The sequence below is a fragment of the Idiotropiscis lumnitzeri genome, chromosome 14 (genome assembly GCF_059441095.1).
Source record: "Idiotropiscis lumnitzeri isolate Australia: NSW breed Sydney's pygmy pipehorse chromosome 14, RoL_Ilum_1.0, whole genome shotgun sequence".
Taxonomy (NCBI): domain Eukaryota; kingdom Metazoa; phylum Chordata; class Actinopteri; order Syngnathiformes; family Syngnathidae; genus Idiotropiscis; species Idiotropiscis lumnitzeri.
This window is the reverse complement of record NC_142404.1, coordinates 17,295,475-17,314,637: the sequence shown is the minus strand read 5'-3', so window position 1 is coordinate 17,314,637 and position 19,163 is coordinate 17,295,475. Positions and strand designations below refer to the sequence as shown.

Sequence of the window (19,163 nt, the reverse complement as noted above, 5' to 3'; positions counted from 1 at the left end):
GCAAACTTTTTGATTGGCGGGCCACAACGGGTTCTAAAATTTGACAGAGGGGGTCGGACCAGTAGCAGATGGATGGAGTGTTTTGGTCACCTCACCTCTTTGGAGAAAAAAAATTACATTTAATTTAAAATGAAAATGGAAAATGAATGGGCTGTATTAAAACGTTTAGTGGGCCCGCATGTGGCCCCCGGGCCGTAGTTTGCCCACACCTGCTTTGAATGTATGTGGGGCGTTAATAGCATTTAACTGTTGGTCTGAAACAATAAATCTTCCTTTTTAGGTCATTCTCTATTGGACACTTTTTGAAAATGTCTTCCTGGTCCGTTCGTGACCTTTTTGTGTGACAAAGCAATTTGGCAAATCAATTCTCCCCTTAACGCCCCACTGCTGTCGCAAGCACTCTCAGTGCTGATGCGTGACTCATTCGGCGCTCATTACCACTCCAGCTTCTCCGCTCCGTTATCTGATGGCGCTAGCTCGCGGGGGGGGGGGGGGGTGGCAACCACCGTGGCCGACGAATACGTGCCGCTATTGGCTGGTGGGATCCATTTAATCAGCCGTGACTACTACGGGATCCACCCCCACACTCCTCCCCCTCGCTCTGCCTGCCCTGACAGCATCCAAACAGTGCGCTGCCTCCGTTCCAGGGAGAATATCAGCTCAGCGCAGGGAGGAGAGGATTAACGCCACCACGCATCTCATCTGCATACGCGTTCCGGGGGAATCGCACGAGAAGTCGAGGCTGAAACCTTTGTCTGTTCCTTCAAAGTCCTCCCCGATTGCTGCACCGGGACTCTTCCTGTTCTGGAAGTCATTTCAAGGCGACCTCATCGACATTTGGCAAGACCCGTGTTCTTCATGTGTGGACCTCGCGGCTGTCTCTTCACCTGAGCTGGGAGACGGCCAAGCCCGGGATGCCGTCGAAAGAGCCCTACGAGGCTCACGAGGAGGACAAGTCCGCGGTGCAACGGGCCAAACGAGAGGCCAATCAGGAGGAGATTTTGGCAGCCGCTCTGGGGATGAGGATGGGGCCCGAGAAACCCTCAGCCACATTCTGGCAGCCACTTAAACTCTTTGCCTATTCGCAGCTCACCTCGCTAGTCCGGAGAGCCTCGCTGAAGGAAACCGAGCGGCCGCCCATATCGGACAAAGTCCACAACTTCAAGGTGAAAGAGTTGGATTTGCAATTTGTTTCATCATTGTGTGGCCAAAGGGCAGCTTCTCACGCTCACCCCCCCCCCCCCCCCGAGGGAAATGCGATGGGAGGGGCCAAGTCGGAGATGCGATTAAAAAAAACTGTTTTGGTGTGTCCGATGAAAAGGAAATCTGCGGGGTGCCCTTGTGTGCCGCCGCTGTTAATTTGTGCGCCAGATGGGGAGATTAGACCGATGGCGTAGGCAAAACAGCGCTCGTGTGCCCGTCTGAGCGCCGTCGATGCAACGCTCGTGTTTTGGTCTGCTTGGAATCGAGAGCAGGAAGAGAAATGTTAGCAGCAAAGGCTTTGAAGTGCTTCCGCCTTTTTGCCTCCCCCTTTCTTCGCATCTCTTCTTAATAAATGTTCCTTTTTAACATAATGAGCACAGTTTTTGTGTTGAAAAGGACATTCCTAAGAAAAGCACATCTAAGACCCAGATGGAGCCTTTCTAACCTCAAGTTGACTGTTTTTTTTTTATCGCTCTCTTCTGCTTTTTGATGTTTTTCTTTCAAAAGAAAAAAAAAGAGAATAATTTCACACAATTTTCTCAAATGAGATGATGCTCTAAAATGAATAACTTCACTTGAGGCAAGCGGCAGTACAAATATTTGTTTCCCGACGCCAGCCTCAAAGTGGAAATCCGTGCGTTTCAAAGTAGACGTTGTAAACATTGTGCTCGTTGTTGCCGACAGCATGATTACGATTTTATTCTCGAGTCGTCCGCTGAAGAGACTTGTCTGTCCTCAAATTGCCGCTTCTGGCTCCCTGGGGCCTTCCTGATTGGCTGGTTGTTGTTACGCTGTTTCCAGAGCAAATTTCCCATCACGCTTCTTGGGAGTGTCAAGAAAACCAGCCCCAACTGTGCCACCGTGGCAAAAAAACTTGACACTCAGCAGAAGCTTGTGTTTGAACCTTTTTCGCCGTTGCCCGATTGCCTGATCTGTCCTTGTCCTCTGTTGCTGCAGGTGCATTCGTTCCGAGGGCCTCACTGGTGCGAGCACTGCGCCAGCTTCATGTGGGGGCTGACGGCTCAAGGGGTCAAGTGTACAGGTACCATTTGTCCTCACTGATGACAAAGTGAGCATTTCGGTATATAGGTTACTTGGTTTTTCGTACATCTGGAGCTGGATTATTTCCCTTTTAATCTACAATCCCAACAGTGAAAACATTGGATTAGGGGGTTGTATAATAGAGTGGAACGAGGGCTTCGTTTCTGTGATGTAACTACATGTTTCTCTCAAATTTAAAAAAATAAATAAATACATTTCATTCGGGGTCATCTTTTCTTTTTTGTTGAAATTGTTGCCCATTCCAATCAGTTGCTGTTTAATAAATTAATCTGTACTCTAAAAATAGCTGGATCACAAACAAGGTTTTACTAGTTGTGGGTATTTAAGTCGTTTTTGTGTCATTTTTATTTTTCAGTTTCAAATTCAATGAGTTTAAATGAGTTTTTAGAGCAAGTTTTTGTTTTTATTAGTTTTTATATATTTTTTTCACTTTGTTTTGAGTTTCAATTAGTTTTAGTATTAGCTTTATGGTTTTCATTTAAATCTGACTTTCTTTTTTCTATTTGGGCGAACAGTAATACTGAAACAAATTTAGAAAAAAACACAACACTTTAATATGAAATAAATTGAGAGTCAAAAACAAAAAACCTTTTAATTTAGAATTAGTTTTGGTTTGTTTTTTTTAATTTTTTTAATTTTTTTTTCTCCAAAATGCTTTTTGTCCAATTTTCGTTCACTTGGTCAGAATTAACCCAACAAATGTGACCCAACAATTATTTATTCATTGATTTATTTGGCTCAAAACAACCCAAGAAATTGCATCAAATGGACCCAAATATGATTTGTCACATAATTGGGTTATTTCCGACCTGTTTTTAAGCAAACGAATGAATGCAAGCACTGAGCGATTATTCATTCCATGCTCAACAATTCAATTAAAATTCACCATCCATTTTTTTTTTTTTTTAAGCGAAAGAGGTTCCGTTGCCACTTTGCGATCCTGATGAGCCTTCTGTTTAGCTGTAGCAGTTAAAATTCACATCCTTCTCCGCTGCTTGTTTGATGTTTTATTGATGAAACAAAGTGTGTCACACAAACACTCGATGTCAGCGGGAGCGTTGGCGTGAATTGTTAATGCTTCCATTTTGAAAGCTGACAGCAAGCAAATTAAAGACGCGTATGTTTGCAGTCTGGCTTTTTGGAGAGTCTCGCGCTGCCATTCCTTCACTCTCCAGCACCAGCGCCAGAATCTGGGGCACCAAAGTCTCTCATGGTGCTCAGATTTGCATACCCAAAAAAAAAAACAAAAAAAAACATGCACCACCCCCCCTCGCCCCCCTTTTTGTATGAGCTCAACTGCTTTGGCCTAGCTCCAGGGAGCCAGTCTTTGCTTGGTGCTTGTTGAGCCACATTTGCTCATCGCCCACCCCCTCCAAGCATCATCTCATCATGCCCGTGAAGGAAAACAAAGCTGGCATGTCTCTTTAATGAGGTGCCGAGCTCAGAGCGCGAGGGGAAAGCGGCTCTGTTTCCACACAAATTAAAATGCAGCCGCTTCCACCAATCAGCTCGGTCACACAGCTTCGATGTTATTAAATATGAATTATTTATCAAATGCACAACCGCAAAAACGAGTGCAGGTTAGTTGGTGGGAGAAGTCACCATTCCAGACGGAGCTGAAATCTCCTCGCCATAGCAACCAGACAAAAAAAAAACGCTGACAGTGCAGTAAAATTGCATCCCCGGTCTGCTGGTGTTCCTTGGACGTCCACCACTCCTCCCCCACACCTCCTCACCCCACCTGGGACCCTTGGAGGCTTTCAATGGAGACAGGCAGCACAGGCCTCCTCTATTATACTGCCTGTCAGATACCCTTAAGAGAATCATCTCTTAAGGTAATTACATTTCTGCACCAATGCATATAAACGCTGCATTCTGCATCTCCTGGGAACCGGCTTCATCGAAATAATGTCTCCGGGTTGTATGGTAGTATGCGTTATGGTGCAGAAAAAAAATTGAGCATTTTCGGAGTGGGTGAAATTTAAAAAAAAAAAATGTAGATGAAAACCTCTCTGAAATTAGAGAGGACTCAAAAGATCTAAGAGCTGGAGGAGCTGCTCCATTTTAGTCTGAGAAAGTAGGTCTAGTGTAGCCCGCAGCGGCTGAATTGCTGCTTCCGCTGCCATTGTTGCTGCGTGAGCTCGGATTTAAAAAAAAAACAAAAAAAAACCAGAGCTCAACAGCGACAGACCGCCTCCACTTGTCGTCCTTTTTTTGCGTTAATCTAATTCGCCGCGTGCGTCTGCCTCGGTGACGAAGGCAGGGGTGGAGTGCGCTCGTGCTGCCTGTTCTCCGCTGGGTCCTCGTTCACCCAATAAAGTGAACTCTGTCCTGAAACAAGCGGTAACCTCGTCTACATCCGTTATTGTGCTGACACACATATCATCACCAATGCCCTCTGCCGTGATTTATTTTTTTGGTGTTAATCCTTTGAGGTTTGAAGTTTTGATTATAGAAAAAAACCTTAATCATCGTTTTTTGGGGGGGAAACAAAATCTATCACATGGACTTAAAAGCATTTCACACTTGGGGCAAACTGCAGTTCTGTTGTCAACTTATTCCAGTGGCTTGCAGCATAACGGCTGAATGCTGATGCACCATGTTTGTTTTGAACTCGGGGCTCCACTAATTGAGTCTGCTGAGCCCTGCTGGGTTCATATCCCATGAGCATTTATTTTTTTGTACTCAGCCAGGTCGGCAATTGCAAATGAGAATTTGTTCTCAGCTGCTGAATAGTTAAGATTCTTCTCGCCATCCAGGACCACCAACTGTCGACTGTTTCGTGTATCATCATGGTCGTAGGGAGGCGGGGCTACATGACATTCCGGGTGTACACATTGATGGAGAAGACTAAGTCCTTTGTTGTTGTTGTTTTTTTCGGCTGCCCTAAACACAATAAAGCCCGCAATTATTTCACTTTGGAATTTGAATCGACACAAAAGCTCAATTAGGTTGGCGAACCGAAAGAATCCGTCAACAAGATCCATTATTTCGCTGCACAAAGGACAATGTCGAGAGGCAAATGAGCGTTTTGGTGCTTCTCAAACCCCCGTTCTGGTCTGTGTTGTTAGACTGCGGCGTGAACGTCCACAAGCAATGTTCAACTCTGGTTCCCGACAACTGCAAGCCCAGTCTGAGACACATCCGTAAAGTGTACAGCTGCGACCTCACCACCTTGGTGAATGCGCACAACACGGCGAGACCCATGGTGGTGGACATGTGCATTCGAGAGATTGAGTCAAGAGGTGAGTACGCCTCCAATGGTTTGCGGGATTGAAGTGATCATTCAGGTTATGTCTGTTGGAATTATAACGCTTTATGTTGGGAAAATTAGCGCTATTTCAACAACCTATTGATTGTTTCCTTTGTCACGTCATTAAAGTTCAGGACTGATGAATGTCGGCTCTTTATGTCATGAGGAATGCGTCGCACCGTCTCCTGTTGCCGGAGTTGGTTGTATTTCACCCAAACGATATCAGAGGAGCTCATTGCTTCCTCATTCTCTGCCGCTGACTGTTTGATTTATGTCTTTATTAGGTTGCGAAGTGATGCAGAAAACAATTCGCATCTGCTCATTATTTTAACCTGACATACACATTATGTGTGTATATATATATATATATATATATATATATATATATATATATATATATATATATAAAATATACAAATAAATAAATAAATATATAATAAATATATATATATAAATATATAATAAAACATTTTTTAAAATATTTTTTTACATTATTCTATATTATTTTTATTTATTTATTTATTTCTCAAACGTCTTCCTTGTTCCTCAGGACTGAAGTCGGAAGGTCTCTACAGAATATCAGGGTTCAGCGACTCCGTGGAAGAAGTCAAGATGGCGTTCGACAAAGGTTCGCTTTCCTCTTTTTGTCCGCTCGTTGCAACCACGACTGACTCACTTTGCATGGTCGCGCATCGCCAAAGGATGACGGCCTTCACTTGAGATTAATTAGAAAGTGACACATTTGAAAGGGTTGCCGTCCTTCTTGGAGTGACAGCCAAGTGTCCCTCACGTGCAGTGTTGACACAAAGCCCCTGAAGGGAGAGCAGCTCAAAGCTGCACTTTTAATACACTTTGGAATATTCTCATGACTTATATTTCAACTCTAGAAAAATAAAACACTGCAAGCATTTTTGATCGTTAAATATTTGATGTTATGTGATATGATTGCTTCACTTTTATATTTCGCTGAATAGTGATGCTTACAGAATCCATTTTGATGACACAACTATATGTTCAGTATTTTCTATACATTTTATGCTTTCATTTTTTCATGTATTGCTTGTGTGAGATGGATGAAACTATAAATATTTTTGATTTATATGATCCTACTTAAACATTTGGTAATTTTTTTTTTACCTATATTGGTGGCATCTGGAACGTGTGGCTCCAAAATGAATAGAGGGACCTAAAGTGTTGTATTTTTTATTTTTAAACTATTATTATTATTGTTGATATTATTATCATTATTATTATTTTTTTTATTATTAATAGATTATATATATATATATATATATATATATATTTTTTTTTTAATATATATTTATATTTATTTATTTTTTCTCGAAATGCCGTGTCCAAGTTTAGCTTTTCTTAATTTTAGTATCAGTTTTAGTTTTTTTGTAAGAATGATTTGGTGAGTACAAGATTAAAAAAACGGCGTGATAAGTAAACAGTTCCCAAACAATTGTTCAACTTCTGTACAGTCGTACCGAGGGGGGAAAAAAAACCGCAACGCCAAAAACAAAGATGAAAACATAAAGTTAGTATATTTTCGATATGCGGTTATTATAGTTAGCGCTAGCTAGTTTTAGAATGTATTTTTTAATTTTGAAGTTTTTTTTTAAATTCTACTTTATTTTAATTGTTTTCATTAACTATAAGAACCATTAGTCCTGTATATTAAAGTGTTATTGAATAGCACATTCCAAATATTTAAAAACTCCGTACTATATATAATATATATATAACATACCGTACTGTCTGTCGTAAGAAAGTATTGACACATTTTTTTAGTTTTTCCAGCACAATTAAAACTATAATTAAAGTGTACAGCCGTGTGCAAAAAAAAAAATATATAGCAATGCACCAACATGATCTTTAAAAATGGAACGTGTTGGGCGAGTGCGCTGTGAATTTTAACTGGAGCAGTGGACTTTCCCAGATGGGCATGCGAGAGATCATCCATGACAGAGTTGTCATTCCAGCTCACGGCGATGTGATGTTCAGCCTGCCGGCACAAGTAGGCCACGGCCCGCTCGCCAAAGCTCACGCCACCGAGGGAGAATGCCCATCAAAAAGCAGCAAACGCTTCCAAAGACACCAGCGGCCTTTATTCTGCCCGCCTCTCATTTGGCTTTCCTTCTTTGCCTCGTTCCATCCACTCGTTGTCCCATCACTCGTCCTCACAGCTGGCGAGAAGACGGACATCTCGGTGAAAGCCTACGAAGACATCAACATCATCACCGGCGCTCTGAAGCTCTACCTGCGGGATTTGCCCGTCCCCGTCATCTCGTACAAAGCGTACCCTCGGTTCATCGAGGCCGCAAGTGAGTCTCACGCCGACCCGCGCCACTGAAATCAATCCAGTAAATATTTGACAGCTGCGTTTACTGTCACGTGCATTAGCGCTCTCGCTCGGAGACGCTAATGGCTTTCATCAGCCGGCAGGAAAGAGCTTCATTGATTTCCTCCAATGCGGTCCCGTGAGTTGCGCCCACTTTAACCATTATGTCGTTCATCCGCCAGAGCTCACCGACCCCGACAAGAAGCTGGAAGCTTTCCGAGAGGCGCTCGCCCTGCTGCCCGCCTCGCACAACGAAACGCTCAAGTATCTCATGGCGCACTTGAAAAGGTGAGCAACCCCAGCAATAAACAAAACGAAACGGCAGTTACACTTTGCCGATTGGTTAATATTTGTCGGACAAACACTTTCCGAACCTTTAATGCACCCATTTAATATGGTCGCAAAAAATATTGATGAGCTCGTCTCCATGTAGTTACATTAACATGTCAGACAAAGATATTAAGACTCCTCCCCCAAAATAATTGGCCCCGAAAAATCTGTCATGTTGGGGAACAACAATTTTTATGAATAAGGCCAGAGGGTCGAGGCCGGGACGGTAACAAAATAGCGGCCAAAGGGCGGAGGACTGACCGGCAAAAAAGGCTCAAGTGCCCAGCTACCAAATATAGTTTTTTAAATAAATCATCGTAAATCGTGACTTGAATGCATAGCCCAGATTTCCACCAATTGTCAAAATACTCCGATGTGTGTTTTGATTTTTTTCAACTGCTGTAGTTTGTTGCCGACTATGCACGAGTGGCTGCAGCAAAGCTCATTTGCAACGTTCATGTTTCAGGGTGACCCAAAACGAGAAATCCAACCTAATGAACGCTGAGAACCTGGCCATCGTTTTCGGGCCCACCTTAATGCGCAGCCCGGATCTTGACGCCATGACCGCCCTCAATGACATCCGTTACCAGAGGCAGGTGGTGGAGGTGCTCATTAAAAATGTCGACGCCCTCTTCTGAACTCAAAAGTGTTGAGCACAGGCCCTCCAATCTGCTTTTTGGTGAGGGGGAAGGAAAAAAAAAACATTTGAATGAACTGATTGTTTTTTTTGTTTTTTTTTGTATGGACTCTTCCTACCATGCACTCGGTATAGATGACGAACCTTCTTCCTCTCTGTACTTTTTGCCTCCCCATTTCTGTCGGGGGATTTATGCGTCAAGCTGACACACCAGCATGCATCAGTGCTTTGTCGTCGGATCTCAGCATGTGGAAAGATTGTTTTGCTCGTGTCTGTGCTGTGATAGATTTAGTCCACGTTCAGAAAGTCATCTCTTCAAGCTACTGATTTTGTTTTTTTTTGTACCTTTTACAATGTCTTTTTTTTTTATCAACTCTTTATTGACTGAGCCTTTCAGACTTTTCCCGTCGACGTGTGACTTTTGTTGAACTGCGAACAGCATTAATGTGTCAATTAATTTTTGTACGCAACTTTGTGCATGATCAGTTTAGTTTATTAAACTGATAAAAAACATGGCCTTGCGAATGTCGTTGATGATTTCAAGTGATTTGTGGCGAAAGGCGGAACTGCTTCATGCTTTTCATTGCACAGCGACGAAGCGTTTATTGATTTTGCTCGTACGTGATCAATTTCTCATACGATAGCGATTAAACCCGTCTTACACTGAAAATAGCTTTTATCTTCACGTTTTAGTATAAACGAACAGAATATTATCTTGCGTGTGGGTCAAGTGTGTTGCAGCTGGCTTGCAGGGTAACCTTGACAAAGGCGCCGTTTGTCCTTCGTTATGCATAATTATCGCCAATGACAGGTTGTCCCTAAAAGCGTCACACCATGTGACTGTGCCTAAACTCCTCCATCACTCACAGTAATTCGGTGTGAAACGCACGCATGTAGATTTACACAATGACACATACTGTATCTCACAAATATTGCTATTGAGAGAGAGAGATTTCAAGAACCAATTTGTGTCCCAATACACTTATTCTTTTTTTATATTCATTACTCCTTCCATTGTTGTCTCACCTTCATGTCTGACATCTCCCGTGTTTTTTTTTCTTTTTTTCATCCAACAAAGCAAGCAAGACGCAATCAGCATTTGACATCCAATCAGTCGGTTGTCGGGCCGCGGCGTCACCTTCAGTTAATGTGAGCCAAACCCTCACTTGTCTCTTGGTGATTGTACGGCGTAAAAATTGGATTTTCATCCAAGCGTTAAGCCTCCCCTTAAATTTATCATGGCGCCATCAAGCTTCGATGCTGTGCTAAGCTCGCTGTTGGATGGGCCCCCGTTGTCATTAATGAGAGTTCATTCCAAGAGCTGTCATCCGTTGAGATAAGTGATCTTTGTTGGCCGTGTTGTCTGTGCTGAATCATTTACAAATGCGGTTTATTCTGTTTCGATGTCGCTCTGGTTTGCCGAGCGTAGCCGCGTCCTCCTGTTATTGCTCACTGAGCCATACCTATTTAGTGGTGTTATTTTGTCCGCTTTTATTGCGCTTGCCCTTCAGACATCACACGTTATTTTCATTCAAATTCAATGACTCATCGCTGAAATTGAAAGAGAAAATGCTCATGTTTATTCATTCCTTTTTGTTGAGCCAAAGTCGTTTGAAGTTGTATTAGTGGCAAATGTAATGACACTGCCAAAGGGCAATCATTTATTGTTTGCATTTTAACTGCCGTGGTCACTTGTGGCCAGTTGAAACATTAAAATCAGGGGCGCCTTGATTTTAATGGGCTTTGTGTTGTCCACGCTGCTGTGTGCCTTGGCCACCAGGGGGCGGTATAACACACAGATACGACCTCTCGCTGATGATACCGAGCAGAAGAAGCTGCAATAATAGTCGTCGTCTTTACAGGTGATAAAGAATATATGCCTGTGTGTTTTGTATTTGTTGTTTGTAGCACAACGGTGTTAGTTTCATTAATCCATCTATGATGTTTTTCATTGTTTTAGCATTAAGCTAGCAGGCTTTATTGTTTAGTAAACATGCAACGTGTAATGCTCTTTGTTTTATGTTAGTTGTAAAATGAACTTCGGCAAAAACTAAAGCCGCAGCTTGTAAATTGGGTTGCTTGTTAGTTGAGGAACCACCGCCGCAGCCATATTCGAAAAAATATTGTGTACTGACTGAGAATATATAAAAATGTGGAAACTGGAATTTGAAGGATTAAAAAATAAAATTGAAATGCTGCTTAATGCGAAAGACAAGTGATGTTAGTTAATACAATGCCATAAAAAAGATCATCTTAAAAAAAAATAGTGACTGTATATGTGGCCAAAAATGGTTACAGAAAAATCTGTAAGAGGAGTAGATTTGAACAAGGCCTGAGGGTTAACATTTTTTGCAAAGTAAAAATAAGTGCGCAAATTCAGTAGTGACTTATCAGACTCAGAAATGATGTGTGTAAATTTGCAGAGTAGGGGAGGGGTTGGAAGAAATCTCTCTTAATTCAGATGTTGCCAAAACGGTGATTTAAACCCTAAGTAAGATGAATGAGGCCTGCGGTTGAGCGAGCAGTTGATTGAACACGCGGCGGCTGTGAGGATATTGAGTTGACTGACCCGTCACGGGGGCACCAAGGTGGCAAGCAAGCCCAGGAGACGTGACTCCAACAATAAAAAACACGGAAAAAAGAAATGTACGCTAAATGTCTGGTTAACATTTTTTTCTGTGATTTAAAACATAACAATGGGAAAAAAAACAAATGTGCTTTTATGACTTCTCTGAAAATATTACAAATACATACAATACAATGCAGTACAACTTTATTTATAGATCACGTTTCAGGATTTGAAGACAAATTTAAGTATCTAAAAATGAACTCTAAAATCCACTGGGAGCCAATGAAGAGAGGACAAAATCGAGGTTATGTGCTCCCTCTTTCGAGCTCCGATTAGAAGATGAGCAGCAGCATTTTGGGCTAATTGGAGACACTTGAGGGAGTGCTGGCTGACTCCAAAATAAAGTTCATCACAGTAATCTAGTCGAGATGTAAGAAAGACATGGATTACTGTAATAAATAAATCAAATCTAAATAAATAATACTAAACACATCTACCAAACCTAAAAAAAAAATCAAGATGGCTAGCTAGCAAGCCAGCTAACAAGTTAGCCAACTAGCTGGACAACTACTTAGCTAGCAAACCAGCTAGCCATCCATACTTTTAGTCCATGTCAGATCTGCCCAGGGCTATTGGAGTCAGTCGTGCTGGAAAATGTAACTTAATCTGTATTAGCAATACCATACATGGCACAATTATTTAGTCGTAAATTTTTGCTTATATTTTGACAGTTTCTATAATTGTGACATGATAGCGGTCGTACTGTTTGGTCTGACTCTAGCAAGAGTGTTTTTCATTGTGGTCGATTCATGTCTCGTCGAAGTTGTGTGCCTGCTGTCAAGTTGACCGCGGTGTATTTTAGTGACGGATTACTCTGGCATGTTGATCTCGTAAAGCGCGACGCAGAACGTGTCCCTCTCGAGTAACGAGCGTTGTCAGACGTTCACTCAGCCATCAGCTGCGGGACAATAACAACACGGCCGCTGCCAAGAGCCCGCTCGCCGAAGGCGTCGCATGTGCACCGAGTCATTTGCCGATTTGTCAAAGAATGTTTTAGGTCGGCCAAACTTTGGCCATTTCTCTCGTGCTCCAGAGGCGACGTGCGGAAGTTGGAGAGGACTTTTTGGATGACTGAATTGATTGACAACGATGAATGTGATCGCTCTCATTTTTCATCTGACGATCGTGATAGGTAAGCAAAGTGAATTTTTTGCTTTTCGCTTGTCATTTCCAAAAGACCTCGTGTCATTAATACATATTCAAGAGGCTGCCAGGAGTCTGCAAGCTGAGCCAAATCAAAACTAATGAGTGATGTTGATGTTTGAGTGACAAGGGCACGTGCAGGCTTCCTCATTTGGCTTTTCCATCTCCCCCCCTCATCTGTCAGCACGCCTCGGGCCCGCCATGATAACCAATCGCATACGATTCCGTAATAGTTTTTCCAATGGAACCATCCAAGCATTCCAGCATGTCTTTGTCAAACGACCTTGACGTCAAGGTGAACTGAGAACAGGAAATACCCGAAGCCCCTCTGACATTGATGTGGAGGAGAATGGATATCCTTTGTTAGGGCTGAACAATTAATCGACTTCAACAGCAAAAGGGAGTAGAATAACATTTTCAAAAAGCAAAGTCTGTAATTTTGAAAAAAAAAAAAAAAAAAGTCTATTTTAATGCCTGACAAATGAAAGTCCAAATTTACAAATTATTGTATTATGAAAAATTAAATAGAATAGAATTGATTCCATTATTTGGAATTTTGTGCTTAAAAAATCAAAAGTCAGTGTTTAGTAAGTTAGTAATAACTCAAATTCAAATAGATAAACTCTTTCTTTTTTAACTTATTTAATTAATGTGCCGTTATTTTAGCATAAGACCAAAACACATATTTATAATAAATCTGATGTTTATTTTAATATAGATTCATTCATTTCCTGTGTTTGTTAACCCATTGACTGCCATTGACGGCTAAATACGTCAAAGATCCTTTTTTTTTTTTTTTTTTACTTGCCTGGGAGTGAATGAGTTTAAGAACAACTTGGAAAGAAATAATAATATCAAATGTTAAATCACAATCTTTCTTCGTCTACTTAATCTTGTCATTCAGTTGATTTTCACTGTTCAAAACCTTCTATTAAAATAAATCATGATCACTTCAGTGGTGAGTTCAAATGTTTTTTTACAATCTCAATAAATGCATTTGTCCAAATTCCAGTGAAATGAATGGAGACGTTCAAAATATAACTCAATATTTTTTTGGTGTGTGTTGAGATAAAAGCAAAAATTGAAATAGCTTTCCAGGCCTCAGCTTTTTTTTTTTTTCGACAGAAATACCTTTTCTTCCGGTCCAAAAATGTGCTTCACCACATTAGTTTTACCACGGTGCATAAAAAGGCGACATGTGTAGTTCGAGTGTGTTTTTGACAGTGGTCCACGTCTATTTTTGTCACATTCATAAGGGAACCTAATCGCTTTCCAACACAATTACAAGCGACCCCCCCCCCACCTAGCTGTTAAACATGATACGATGCTAATCCCTTTGTAAACGAGCACGTGAGAGCGTCCCGTGTGCTTTCTTTTTCTTCCGGAGCTGCCACCTGGGCTTCCGATGATGAGACTCGCCTTGTCAAAACGCTCTTCACTGGTTACAACAAGGTGGTCCGGCCCGTCAGTCACTTCAAGGACCCCGTGGTGGTCACCGTAGGCCTGCAACTCATCCAGCTTATCAGCGTGGTGAGATTTCAGGACACACACACACACAAAAAAAAAAAAAAAAAAAAGCATCTGACATCTTATCAGCTGTCTGAACATATTTTTTGCATCCACAGGATGAAGTTAACCAGATTGTCAACAGCAACGTGCGACTCAAACAGGTTTGAGAACTTTATTTTTTTTATTTTAGAAATCATCAGGCTGTCTATGATTTGATTTTGAAAAAGTCCAATATTTTGTTTCAAATGAGGAAATATAAAATAATTACTAACATATAGCCGGAATTGAACCTGCGACCTCCGCACGGTGGTGCTAACCCAGGCGTGGGCAAACTACGGCCCGGGGGCCACATGCGGCCCGTTAAACGTTTTAATCCGGCCCGCCAACTTGAAAAATTTTAAATGAATCAACCTTGTTAATGTTTTATTTTCTAAATACTGTGGTGTGTCAACGACATATATTTTGTTGTAATGCTTTTGCTCACTTTCATTTAAAATTAAATGTATTTTTTTTCTCCGAAAAGGTGAGGTGACCAAAACACTCCATCCATCTGCTCCTGGTCCGGCCCCTCTGTCACATTTCAGAACTCATTGTGGCCCGCCAATCAAAAAGTTTGCCCACCCCTGTGCTGACCAGTCCTCCACCGTGCCGCCCACCTAAACATCAAACAAAGACAATTATACGTGTATTTTTAAACAACCCAACTACCAAAAGAAAGGCCTCGCTAGCTTAATGCCAGCAATGCAAGATGTCAATGACATGCTAACGATCACGATCAAAAAATAAATATATTTTCTTTCAACGGTTAAAGCAATGACAATTTGAACACAAACGGAACAATAGATGAAAACAGAATATTACAACACTCCCAGGCGCATTCGTCTCTATATTGAGCTGCTTGCGCCACTCTCCGTTGTCTGCTTTTCTTTTCCAGCAATGGAAAGATGTCAACTTGCAATGGAACCCCGAGGATTACGGTGGCATCAAAAAGATCCGAATTCCCTCCACTGACATTTGGCGGCCCGATCTGGTGCTCTACAACAAGTATGTCATGAGGCCTTTGATTTATTTTTTATTTTTTTTCCGCGGGTGCCAGTCATGATCTATATAAGGAGCCGATTGATCTCCTGAACACAAACAAAACACCTGTCAGTCGTGTTTTCACTCGTTCCAATATGCTCGTGGAAGCTTGGGTAAGGTTTCGTCTAATTATAGCCTGTATCGTAGACCTTTCACAGCTACACATACTCCATATGTTACGTGTGACACGTAGGACTGTTAGCCCCGAACCGGCAGCAGGCCGGGCTGCCAAAACAACGAGCAACAAGCTGAGCCGAGGGGCTCGTCCTCGGGCGCTGGTGTCGCCCGGCGTTATCATTAAAACTATGTTGACAGTGTTTGTGGTTTTTGTGACGCCCGCAGCGCCGATGGTGACTTTGCCATCGTGCATGAGACCAAAGTGCTGCTGGAGCACACCGGACTGATCACGTGGAACCCTCCCGCCATCTTCAAGAGCTACTGTGAGATCATTGTGCTGCACTTCCCCTTCGACCTGCAGAACTGCAGCATGAAACTCGGCACGTGGACCTACGACGGGAACTTGGTCGTCGTCAATCCTGTAATGAAACAAATTCAGAATTATGATTTTGTTTCCACTGGACTCTTATATGGGTGAAATTGCTATCCCAGCACTGGGTCCAAAACCCAGCGCATTGGGTTTGGGATTTGACCCAGCATTTTGGGTCAAGATTTGGATCCAACACTGGGTACAAACTACCCATACTGATGAGTTAAAGCTACCAAAATTGGGTCACTTGGTTATCAATATAGAAGTGATTAAAAAATTATAAAAATGTTATGACCAACATTTTTTAAGACCAAGCAGCTTTCACTGTTAGGAAGTCAATTTATCGGTTGCAGCCAATAAGGTAGATTTTACGAGGAAAATAACTCTTTATTATATTTTAGCTAATAAAACAAACATAAAGTAGTGACATAATTAAATATAATATAAATAATTAAATATTTGCCCATTTCTTTGCTTCAATTCAATGGAAATTGTGATGACCTTTCTCCTGTGCGCGCCATGGCCACCTGGGGGCAGTATAACACGGCCAAAAAACTATACGAGGAGATCGATGTCACAACTCTGCAGTAATATTAATATAAACCGTTGCGCTCATTTTTTAAAGATTCATAATTACAACGATGATGCTAGTCGTTAGCCCTTACATGACGTTTTGAATTGTTTGTTAGCATTCGTTAGCTTTCCTAAGGCAAAGGGAGGTGGCGTTGATCTTTTCTTTGTTGCTTTGTTTCTTTGCTGCAGGATAGCGATCGCCCCGACTTGAGCAACTTCATGGAGAGCGGCGAGTGGGTGATGAAAGACTTCCGCAGCTGGAAGCACTGGGTGTACTACGCCTGCTGCCCGGAAACTCCCTACCTGGACATCACCTACCACTTCCTCATGCTGCGGCTCCCCCTCTACTTCATCGTCAATGTCATCATCCCGTGCATGCTCTTCTCCTTCCTGACTGGACTTGTCTTCTATCTGCCGACAGACTCTGGTAAGCGGCTTCGTGCTCTTTTGTGCATGCTTTTACGATAAAACCATTATCCAATAGCGAAAATCAACAAGTAAAAGATTATTCTTGTATATGACATGTCACAAGATGATGCCAAAGCGCTACTTTTATATCAGTGTGTGATTTGGAAGGTCTAATAAAAGCTCTTCCCCCTCACTTCAACGTAGTTCATTTGGAGTGATATGCCACAAGATGGCGCCAAAACGCTACTTTTTTTTTTATTAGACTGCACTGTGACGACGTCTCATGGCACTTTCTGGTTTTTCAGAAAGAGCTTTTCGGTTACACAAGTGTACACCTTAACAGTAATTTGACATCCTAATCAAGCAATAACAATGTGTGATTTGGTATTTTCTCTGGTTATTTGAAAATTATTGGATACCAAAAAAAGGAATATTTCAGTGTCTGCAGACTGGTAAATTACTCATTATGTAATAATTGGAAAATTCTAATTGCATTTTTTTCCCTAAAAATTTGTGCAACTTCTGCATGATCTCCTTGGATGCCTTGTTGGTAATATCAGCATCCTGACTCCCTAGCGCTACTGCATGTGTCAGCCTGAGGTTTCCCCGACTACTACACAAACAGCTCTGCTGCTCCCGTGCACATCTGGCCCTGCTCCAGCTGTGTACGTCTGCTTCATTACCCAGCGTCCCTCCGTGCTGCCATGTCTGAAAGCAAGCCTTCGCTTTAATCTATAATACATCACTTGAGCCCTGTTTCGCACATTGCTGCTGCCAACATACACTCTGTCATAACTGCCATGGCAAACAGCATGATTTGCATTTTAACAGTAATATATTTTATCCAAAAAAATAAAATGAAAATCACAGGGTTAGAATTGATCAGAGGATCCGCCACATTTTTAGCAGGTTCAACATAAACTAACCAAAAACATCGGCGTCATTTCCAAAGGACTATTATAAACTTTGCCGCCTGTGTCGCGTTGTCGTGTCGTCCAGGTGAGAAGATGACCCTGAGCATCTCCGTCCTGCTCTCCCTCACCGTCTTCCTTCTGGTCATCGTGGAGCTGATCCCGTCCACCTCCAGCGCGGTCCCGCTCATTGGGAAGTACATGCTCTTCACCATGGTCTTCGTCATCGCCTCCATCATCATCACCGTCATCGTCATCAACACTCACCACCGCTCCCCGAGCACACACACCATGCCCGAATGGGTGCGCAAGGTCAGACTGGGAAGACTGGATGTTACTTAAACTATTTCTATCGACTGGATGGAGTCGATGTGCAGATTGGTACCTTCTGTCCTTTTGCTATACTGCCATCTAGTGGACAGACTGGATGAATAGAATTAAAGTAATGATCCCTAACAGAAATATTTGTATTTTGTTTGTCGGGGAACAGCTTTTCATCGAAACCATCCCAAACATTATGTTCTTCTCAACGATGAAGCGTCCCGGAAAGGAAAAGCCAGTGAAGAACATCTACGGGGGTGACTTTGACATCTCAGACATCTCTGGCAACCAGGCCTCTGCCGTGCCCTACCAGTCACCCATAACCAAAAACCCTGACGTCCGCAGTGCCATCGAAGGAGTCAAGTACATCGCGGAGACGATGAAATCGGACGAAGAATCCAACAATGTAATGTTATGTGCAGAGATTTTAGTAACATCATCGCTGTGATGTGGCCTCTATTGTGTTATGACAAGTGTCCCATTGTTGACTTTGTCCAGGCTGCTGAGGAGTGGAAGTTTGTGGCCATGGTGTTGGATCACATCCTTTTGTGCGTCTTCATGGCTGTGTGTCTCATCGGCACGTTAGGCGTGTTTGCCGGACGTCTCATTGAGCTCAGCATGCTCTAAAGTAGCACTACTCAAACAACCAAGTATCAATTCAATTCAAATGTATTGCACATTAAGTAAAAATGATACTTATATCTCAATAAGTGTTTAAAAACAAGTTATTAAAGATAAAATCAAATATATGACATTTAAAAGCTAAATACAACGAAACCGTACTTGGGCAGTGATTCTTTTGCATACCACTAGAGGGACCCTTCACTTTTGAGAATGTGCCTAAAAAGCCTCATAGTTGCCAAATGTCTCTTTCCACAGTTGACGTCATGCAAACCTCATTACATGTTTTTTGTGGCACTTATTGTTTGCTCTTTTGGTGGTTTAAATTACTGTATTTATGTTTTCCAATATCATTGTGGATACCTGTATCATATGTTTTGATAGAATAGTTTGCCCGTTTTGGTGCTTGTATGAAACTGGCGTGATGTAATCCAAGTTAATATATCTACATTAAATTGCCTGACGATTAAAATTTTCATTTTTTGCATGTTTTACAACGTGCTGTGACTACTATGAGGACTGCTGAGGTGTTACAAATGCCATCTCATTATGAATTAGATTAGAAGGGATCGTGTACAAATTTCGTCAGCACTTTTCACAACTATTCAACAAAAAAAATCATCTCACAATAATGTTTTAAATTATCTCTTGA

At 41.9% G+C, this 19,163-nt stretch overlaps 2 protein-coding genes across 2 annotated transcripts; both read left to right on the top strand.

Annotated features, from left to right (window-relative positions):
• The first annotated feature begins 512 nt into the window (after positions 1-512).
• On the top strand, positions 513-9,054 carry LOC148323792 (N-chimaerin-like). The gene is made up of 7 exons (XM_088314473.1): positions 513-1,166; positions 2,161-2,245; positions 5,337-5,510; positions 6,069-6,146; positions 7,708-7,845; positions 8,045-8,150; positions 8,659-9,054. Exons 1-7 carry the CDS (start codon positions 915-917, stop codon positions 8,828-8,830), a joined length of 1,005 nt encoding a protein of 334 aa, XP_088170599.1. The 5' UTR covers positions 513-914; the 3' UTR covers positions 8,831-9,054.
• Positions 9,055-9,819: 765 nt separating this feature from the next.
• LOC148323791 (acetylcholine receptor subunit alpha) lies at positions 9,820-19,024 on the top strand. Its single transcript, XM_088314472.1, has 9 exons — positions 9,820-12,590; positions 13,989-14,131; positions 14,227-14,271; positions 15,045-15,154; positions 15,533-15,728; positions 16,440-16,677; positions 17,658-17,881; positions 18,060-18,296; positions 18,389-19,024. The coding sequence occupies exons 1-9, from the start codon at positions 12,548-12,550 to the stop codon at positions 18,515-18,517; spliced, it is 1,365 nt and encodes a 454-aa protein (XP_088170598.1). The 5' UTR covers positions 9,820-12,547; the 3' UTR covers positions 18,518-19,024.
• The last annotated feature ends 139 nt before the right edge of the window (positions 19,025-19,163 follow it).

Coding starts and splice junctions, on each gene's coding strand:
- LOC148323792 (XM_088314473.1), top strand. CDS start 915: ATGCCGTCGAAAGAGCCCTACGAGGCTCACGAGGAGGACAAGTCCGCG. Junction 1,167..2,160: donor ACAAAGTCCACAACTTCAAG/GTGAAAGAGTTG, acceptor CTGTTGCTGCAG/GTGCATTCGTTCCGAGGGCC. Junction 2,246..5,336: donor TCAAGGGGTCAAGTGTACAG/GTACCATTTGTC, acceptor CTGTGTTGTTAG/ACTGCGGCGTGAACGTCCAC.
- LOC148323791 (XM_088314472.1), top strand. CDS start 12,548: ATGAATGTGATCGCTCTCATTTTTCATCTGACGATCGTGATAG. Junction 12,591..13,988: donor TCATCTGACGATCGTGATAG/GTAAGCAAAGTG, acceptor TTTCTTCCGGAG/CTGCCACCTGGGCTTCCGAT. Junction 16,678..17,657: donor CTATCTGCCGACAGACTCTG/GTAAGCGGCTTC, acceptor CGTGTCGTCCAG/GTGAGAAGATGACCCTGAGC.